An 8,662-nucleotide genomic window follows, 5' to 3' on the forward strand; every position below is an offset into this window, starting at 1 on the left:
GGGCCCCCTAAAAACAAATCGCTAACCGTTATGTCATACATCTTACTGCAAATGTTGTCATTGACCCCTACTATTGTTGCTATCTTTGACTTTACAAGTAACAATGTTGTTTAAAAAATGTCCAAGAATTATTGCCCAGCCTGAATAGAGAATAAAGAAAATGATCCTTTTAATTAATATTTCCAGTTTAGAGAGATAGATAGATAGATATTGATCCCAAAAAATGGGAAATGAAGGTGTTACAGCAGCAAAATCAGTCACACAGCCCAGAATATAAATGTAAATGAAATGCTAGGATACAATACATACAATATACATGAAATAATAATAATAGGAATAAAATATGAGAACAAATATTTGAATAAATATACAAGAAAAAAATCTTTTCCTCAGTCTCGGTATTAACAGTGCAACAATAGCACTGACCTTGGGTTGTTACAGGGTTATCAAGGCTGGAGTTGTAGCCATCAGTTGTCCCTTTGATCACTGGCTTCCTGTAATCCTCGACTCATCATATTTCTGGTGCTTATATCATGAAAGAAAATGGATTCTTCTGTACCATACCTGGCTAGAATGTTAAATGCTTTGCAGGATCTGTAATCCCAATTTGAACGTTATCCCATCTTCCTGCCTGGGGCTTTTTCTTGGACCAGACTGCCAGCTGTGAGAGACAGTGGTGCAACATTTAGGACGGGATTGAGGAGAGAGGCCAAGGATTGGCTACTGATTGGAGAGAATTGATTGCAGGATTCTTTACATACCCCAGGCTAGAGAAAATCCGTAGTACCGAAGACATGAAAGAACCCACATTAGCATAATCTGGACGGTAATGTATGTAGAGGGGAGAAGCAAAGAGGGAGATGTATTGTATATGGGTGGGGAAAGGAGGGGGAGGAAGAAAAGAAGAGGGAAGTTAAATCACAGATGAGAAATATTAAACCTCACCATCCGTTAAGGGGAAACAGCAGATCACAGGAGGAGTTTAGCATGAAGGACACCTGGAAATCAAATATGTGTCAGTGAGAAATTCAATTAGAGGTAGTTTAAAAAAAAAAAAAAAAAGATAAGGAGAAAATTTAAAAATCACAATATTTTTGACCAATTACATCAGTGTCGATATTGTAGGGTTGACAATTGGTGCTTTCACAAAAATATTTTTACAATGACTTTTAGATGAACAATTAAGTGAAATTATAGAAAGAAATATATATTTCTTTCCCTAGCTACAGTATATACTGACTATATTTACATGCATGCAACAAAAACAGTGTGATGTTAAAACAAATCTGTCATTCTTCAAATGATATCCCCTCAAAATGTTCCACAGCAGAATATCTGAGAAAAATGAGTTAGTGTGTGCTTGTTGTTATCAATTTAGACAACGTTACAGTATATCACAATATCTCAATATATGAGTTCATCACCATGTGATTCCATTGAATCAAGTTGTTTCCGTCTGCTTGATTTTGAATGAAAGCCAGGAGAACATGTGTGTCCGTCCCTGTCAGCTTTATCGTGGGATTGCTATTTAACAGCGGCCATTAGCGATGACCGGGGGCCCAACATGTTGCCGGGGGATTGTTTGTTGTTTTGACGGATCTGACCGCTCAGCCCTGCCGTGACGAGCAGGGGATTAACGGGCCGCCTGGCCGATGAGACGCTCCAGCACCACGTATCCCAAGATTCCCTCTAGCGCAGCTGGAGAAGCTGGGAAAGAAGCCCGGTCTTAATACCTGGGTCGCTATGGCAACAGTGACGTTGGGGGGCACTGCTAGAGGAGAAGACTGCAAGAGGAATGGAAGGAAGGCGGGAATGGAGGGAGGCAGAGGAGAGGATTGAGTGAGAAAAAGAGGATAGAAAAGCTTATCGCACCATCTCTATTTTCCCTCCAGTCGGGAGTTAACAATGTGGAGCAGAGCCGCTGGTTTTCAGCGATGGCCTTTTGTTGAGGGAGTGTACTGTTATATACTTGAAACCAGGGGAGCTGGCTCAAATTCAATCCCCCGTTGTGCTCTGACAAACTGCCCCCCCCCACCCCACCCCCACCCCCCTCAGAATAGACATATCACACGCAGTGAGAAGTGCTCACAGAGTAGAAGTTGGTCTGCGCTTGGCTGCGAATTCGTTTGTAAAGCGAGGAGGGGTTCGGTCGGTTGTTGTCACCCTCGCCAATTGTCATTTGGATGAATATCAAAGACAGAAAGAGGTTTTTTTAGGACAAAAGTGTGAATTTGTCTGCTTTTCCTGGTCCACCCCCGATCTGTTAGGGGGTCTTAGTTTGGTTTCTGCAGCAGAATTGATTGCACATTAGTGTGCTAAATAGACTATACCTTATACAACCAAGGCACAGGGCCATTTAATCTAATCCTTGAAGTGCTGCATTAACCCTCCTGTGGTCCTTGGGACAAATTTGACCCCTTTAAAAAAAGTCCATATCTGAAATACTACGGAGCTAGAACAGTGACAGTAACCTGTGGTATTGAAAATAAAATTTGGCATTGAAACAACAAATATTGGCACTGAAAACTATTGAACTGATATATAAAATACAAACCTTAAAAAGTAATAATCTCACAATCCTATGATATTATTTCACTTTGACATTTGTTTGCACCATGACGGTTTTTCAATGTCAATCTAATTTTTTTCTTGATGTCTGTGTCTTTTCAGTGACAGTTTTTTTTTTTTTTATGCTGTCAAGATTTTTACAATGTCGCTGGTTTTCACTTTCAACTTTCTGTCACTGTTTTGGCGTAGGGAGGAGGGGCCAGAGGGGAGGGACAGAGTGGTTTATGGGTAATTTACATAGGCTACTGGCGAGAGACCGCACCATCATCATGCAAACAAATGTCAAAGTGAAATAATATCATAGGATTGCGAGATTAATACTTTCTGATGTTTGTGTTTTATATATCAGTTCAACAGTTTTCAGTGCCGATATTTGTTGTTTCAATGTCAAATTTGATTTTCAATACCACAGGTTACTGTCACTGTTCTAGCTCCATAAAATATGGGTTTCTTTTTAACTAAATTACCACAAAAAAGGGATTGGATCCATTCAACGCTCTTTGCTAATACTGGATCCCTTTCATTCCTGAGGAAACGCATCTGTCATCATCATGTGTCTCTGAGCTCAACTATTAGTCAAAATAATTCATAATTTCAGCTTTTTTTAACTCAAGTAGTAGGTATAAATCTAAATAAATGAGGGTTATTGACCATGAATTCGAAAAAGCACTTTAAAACTAGTGGTAGTAAGGTGGTGGTAGTGAAAACTAAAAAAAAGGGACAACTTTTTGTCCGTTTTTGACCCAGGAGGACAACACAAGGGTTAAAACAGTACTCCACCCATTTAGCTTTGCATTCCTGTAATACTGTCAGACTGTTAGTCACAATGGACAGTTTAAAAAATCAATGCAGCAAAACCAGGGACATGGTCTTTTTTACACTCTGCCTTCTGCTTTCTTGTTCCACACCACGTTTGAGCTTTGATTCGAGTGTGTTGTGTTGTGCAGAAAACGTTTTACTCGCACGGTAGCTGGATTCTCGTCATATCACGAGATCATCCGAGAATCGCGTGGTGACATACCACACGAAAACCACATCCAGTTGAACGCGAAGGACATAGACTAAGGTGTGTGTGACGGGCCACACTGTTTGTTCCAACAGTGGCGGACATGATAGATGGTTGGATAGATGGTTCATCCACTCACCTGCCAGGTATTTTTAAACATTTTTTTTAAAGTGGCTGGCCTTTTTCCACTGATGGCGTGGAACTCAGATGGTTCTGTGTTCTGTTAGGAACATGTAGCCTCGAATTGTAGTCTTCAGACCCAACCGATGCTGTTGCGAGTGACATCACTTGAGGACATTTTTCAGAATTTTTCTGGAGCCACAAAAGGCTTTAAACAGACTCTGATGTGTTAAATTGATTGAGTTTCCCTTTTATATGCAAGTACAATGGGAATTACTGGAATTGTTGGGTCTTTGTAAATTATAGTGTGTGGTCTAGACCTATCTGTAAAGTGTCTTGAGACAACTTGTTATGAATTACTATACTACTATACTAAATTAAATTGAAAAAAATTGTTGAACTCCAGTGTTTAACATATGTTATATATACAGTATATATACTGCATATACATATACATTTTGCATACAACATGCTTGGGAGTGAATGACACGCTTACTTGCTGACGGATTCTGTGTTTTTGTGTTTTTAGCTCAGCTGGACCAGGGAATTCTCAGTTAAAACTGATCAGTGGTGCAGTTTTGCCCTCATTGTTCTCTGTGACGTTAGCTGGATGTGATGTGATGTGTTGTTTATGTGGAGTGATCACTGCGCCGGGGACTAAAAATAGCCTTTAAAATGCTACTTTGTACATTGGTGTGGAGGAATGACGGGCGTCACAGGTGAACCAGCTTTTCTTTTTAAATGACTGCTGTGCGGTGGATCCAGTTCATGCCGATGTGAACAGTGGTTCATTTAAATATCGAAAAATAACTTGTGTTAAATTGAGTATGGAGTTTGCACCCCCTCTCCCCTTGAGGAAACGCGGCCATCCAGGTGAGTCTCTGCAGGAAGAATCTGATTTCAGGTAGAGTAACAGGACAGATTGTTTTTTTTTTGGACTCAAACATTTCAGTGAGGATCCAATCTAGTGAAAATAATAGAAAACAATAGGAATCAATACAAATATTGCGACGGTTCCTATTTCAGGGGACCCTACCCTTGGCATTGGGAAGGGTCCCTAAGCAGAAATGCTGCAAAACCCCACGTCAACCCCTCAGAACATACATGGCTCTCTATCGTGTAATGCATTTCTTGCCAAGATCATGATGGTTTATTTATGTCTAATAATCTTAAGACATTAAAATTCTGTGTCCTTTTTCCAGCTCTTTCGGGAGGTACGAATAATGAAAGGCTTAAATCACCCTAACATAGGTAAGGCACATACATGCTTTTCAATGGGCTTTATGTTTGTGTGTCTGAGTGTGCGTCCATGCGTGTGTGTTTTGCTTCCATGTGTGTGGCCAGACGGAAGTGTAATGCTTTAAATAGGCTTCATAGCATTCATTGACGAAACTATAGCAAGCATCATCTCATATAGAGGTCACGATGTTGGATTTTGTAAAGCTGAAATGCCATATGGATCCCACACACACACACACACACACACGCGCACGCACACGCACACACACACGCACACACACACCCAGCATTAGCAGCAGCTTCCTTGGTATTAAGACAGACAGGCAGCTGCCGTGCTATTATTATTTTTATAATGTGAGCAGGATTTGTTGATGTGTATTTTGATTTTAATCTGATTCTGTTTTGGGCTACAGTGCAGCTGTTCGAGGTGATTGAGACTGATAAGACCCTTTACCTAATCATGGAGTACGCCAGTGGAGGTGGGTACATCGGCCGCCACTTCCAGGAAATGCTATGAGTGCAAATGATGCAGAAGGTTACAGATTTGGTAAAAATGCATCTTGTTAATGCAGCTCCAACAGGCAATGGGTGTGATCAGTATTTGGATCATATTACAGGTTCCTCCAAAATAAAGTAGCTAAGGGTACAATTGCAAAAACCCTGGTACATTTGAGGTTTTTTTTCCCTCCATATCTAAAGTTCAGTTTAAAGGAATAGTTGGGTAATTTTGTATTTTGGGTAATTTGCATTCTTGCGCAGATGTGGATGACAAGATCCGTACCACTCATGTCTGTATGCAAAATATACTGTAAAGCTAGAACTCAAAAGACAATTTTAGAAAGAAAAAACAGGCTAGCTGTTTCCTTCTGTTTCCAGTCTTTATGCTAAGCTAAGCTAACTGCCCGCTATAGTCTCAGATTTACATTTCCGATACATAATGAGAGAGCATGTTTCTCAAAAATGTTGCGGAATACCTTTAAAGGTCCCATATTGTAAAAAATGAGAGTTCTATGTTATTTTTAATATAAAGCAAGACTAGGTGCTGGTTAAATACTGTGAAAGTATCAAAACGTTCAATCCACAGACAAATCTACACAGCCTTTTTTAGAAACTGACCCTTTAAACGAGCCATGAGGACTTGCATACGTTGTGATGTCACAACGATGCTATGCATAGGTAGGACGGGCCACTACAGTGCCGTTACAGTCATTCCCTGAATGCAATGAAGGGTGCAGAGACGCAGAGAGTGCAAATGCTGGAAGACCCGGAAACACTGACCAATCAGAGCAGACTGCGCTTTTCAGGGTGGGAGCTTAAAGGGACAGGCACTAAATCAGAGTGTTTCAGACAGAGGGATATACAGGGGATATTCAGACAACAGTATGAAAAAAATAATTGCTGTTTTTTAACATCAATGCACATGAACATGTTCTAGTAGAAACCCAAAATACAAGTATGAACCAGAACATGAGCATGACATGGGATCTTTAACCCTTGTGTTGTCCTCCTGGTTAAAGAAATTGACACTTTTTTCAACATTTTTTTCCACCCGGCTTCCAGCACTTTTTATTATTTTTTTAAGCTATGTTTTTTCAACATTTTTGTGGCTTTTTTTGACATTGCGTCACTTTTACGTTTGACGCTTTTTTAGCACACTACTACCAACTTATACAATGACTTTTACACTTCTTCTTGGAATTCAGGGTCAATAAACCTAATTTTTTTATTTAAAAAGCACAAATACAGCCCTATTTTAATTTTAATAGAGCCATAGGCTATATAAATACAGCCCATTTACAAATATGCTTTACAAATGAATAAAAAACCCAAAGTCCAATGAAAGTATTGCACAGATCCTTCTTTTTACTAGAGAAGAAGGAACCACCCATGTTAATTTTTGGCAATGTGGTTGAAAGAGAACCATATTTCTGATATAAGATCATTTTTTTAAATGGGTCAAATTGGACCCAAAGACAACAGGAGGGTTAAGATCTACAGCTGTATTTAAAATGATGACACCAGAATGCGGCCTCCTTTCAATATACAGTACATAAATTATTTTCAATAGTGAATACAGAGTGGAAATGTTCCGAGTTTTTATGCCTCTGTGCTTTCACCAATTCCTTATTTTCCTCTTTACCCATCCACACGCATGCAGTTCAGGCCCACTGAGATAGTGTAGTCACCATAAGCCGACTGTGGACTCTCCCCTAATAGGTGTTGGATGGTTCTACGTTCAAACTTAATAGAGTATGAAACCACAACATAAATAAGTAAGCAGCCTGCTGCATGGCTCTTTAAACTGACTTTAAACACAATTTCAGGAATAACGCCAGCACGTTGCATCTAACGCTTCTCTCCTTTTTTTTCTTTTGCTTCCATTAGTCTCTTTTATGGTTCTATTTGTGTCAGTTTCTTGACACCAATCCCGTTTTCCTGAGTCCTGGCCCGAACCGTATCGTTTGCTCACTGTGACCTTGGAGAATGTAACAGACGCAGTTTCCCATGTGGCTTCCTTTCAAGCCCAGATTACTTTAAGTCAGATAAAAAAAAAGGACCATACAGAGGCATTAGGGAGGTGTAGTGGTGCCCAAATACCTATGAAGGCTAAAATGTATCTATCTTCATATCCAGTATGTTAAACAACAGTTTGCTCCATTAATCCAAATCTAGCAGCGTCTCAAAAATTCATCTAAGGGAGTGTGCAAAATGAGTGTGAGAAGTTGGGTCAGATAGGAGCGGGGTTATGTAGTTGTTGCTTTTTTAAAGGAAAGAAATGGAGGGCCTTTCATCTCTTTGTCATCCCAGATTCATATTTTATGTCATTCCTCTCTTTTTTATAAGATGTTTTTAAAAACAAAATACAAATACATTGTTATTATTTGGAATTGACGGTGGGGCAAAGACATCCCACTGGATGTATAAGCAGCCTGAACATAACCATTCAGATGAGAGAGAGGTACTAAGACCAATTTGTTTTCCATAATCTTGTTTTTCCATAATAATAGTTTTCCATAATTTCTATTATTCTGAGACATTTGTGGGTAGTTTGTTGCAGTTTTTTTTTCTGAAGGGTCACACGAAACTATTAAGAACACTGGAGATGGATTTGTTTTTTTCAAAGTTAATTATAACATGTAACCCCACCCACCCCACCCAGTCCCTAAGGCATTCTTCTTCTTCTTCTTCTTCTTCTTCTTCTTCTTCTTCTTCTTCTTCTTCTTCTGCTTCTTCTTCTTCTTCTGCTTCTTCTTCTTCTTCTTCTTCTTCTTCTTCAGCAGCGATAAAATGGAAGTGTAGAGAAAATGTATCTTTTTAGATGAAACGGACGTTGATAAGTTTCCTTTTGGGGACATCATTTGAAATTGGGAAAAATTTGAAGTTGGAAAAAACAAACAATAAATTGCAATATATCGCAGAATATTTTTCCTTCCAAAGTAACATTGTCTCACCTAAATAAAGCAAAATATAACATGTTAAGTAGAACTTTAGAAAGCGGACAGAGCAAGGGACTCTGTTTCCAGTCTTTATGAGATATATAGATAATATAGGTAACGTTATCTATAATAATTGTAGATAATAAGATAACTAGCTGAATTGTTTGAAGGGACAGTTATGAGAATGCTATAGATTTTCTCATGTACGCTAATAAGCGTGTTTCCCCCAAAAGTCAAAGTGTTCCTTTAAGTCTGTGTGCATTCTCTGTTTCCCATGGCTATGCAGCACACC

The 8,662-nt window shown here is 39.2% G+C and overlaps 1 protein-coding gene across 5 annotated transcripts in view; it reads left to right on the forward strand.

Moving 5' to 3' along the window:
- mark4a (MAP/microtubule affinity-regulating kinase 4a) overlaps positions 1–8,662 on the forward strand; it is a 35,933-nt gene that overhangs the window by 7,807 nt on the left and 19,464 nt on the right. For all 5 annotated transcript variants that reach the window (XM_032533081.1, XM_032533085.1, XM_032533082.1 and 2 more), the window contains exons 4-5: positions 4,897–4,945; positions 5,347–5,412. In XM_032533081.1, coding sequence (XP_032388972.1) covers positions 4,897–4,945; positions 5,347–5,412 — 115 coding nt within the window. The remainder of the gene's footprint in view (positions 1–4,896; positions 4,946–5,346; positions 5,413–8,662) is intronic.

This window comes from Etheostoma spectabile, chromosome 13 (assembly GCF_008692095.1).
Source record: "Etheostoma spectabile isolate EspeVRDwgs_2016 chromosome 13, UIUC_Espe_1.0, whole genome shotgun sequence".
NCBI classification, from domain to species: Eukaryota; Metazoa; Chordata; class Actinopteri; order Perciformes; family Percidae; genus Etheostoma; species Etheostoma spectabile.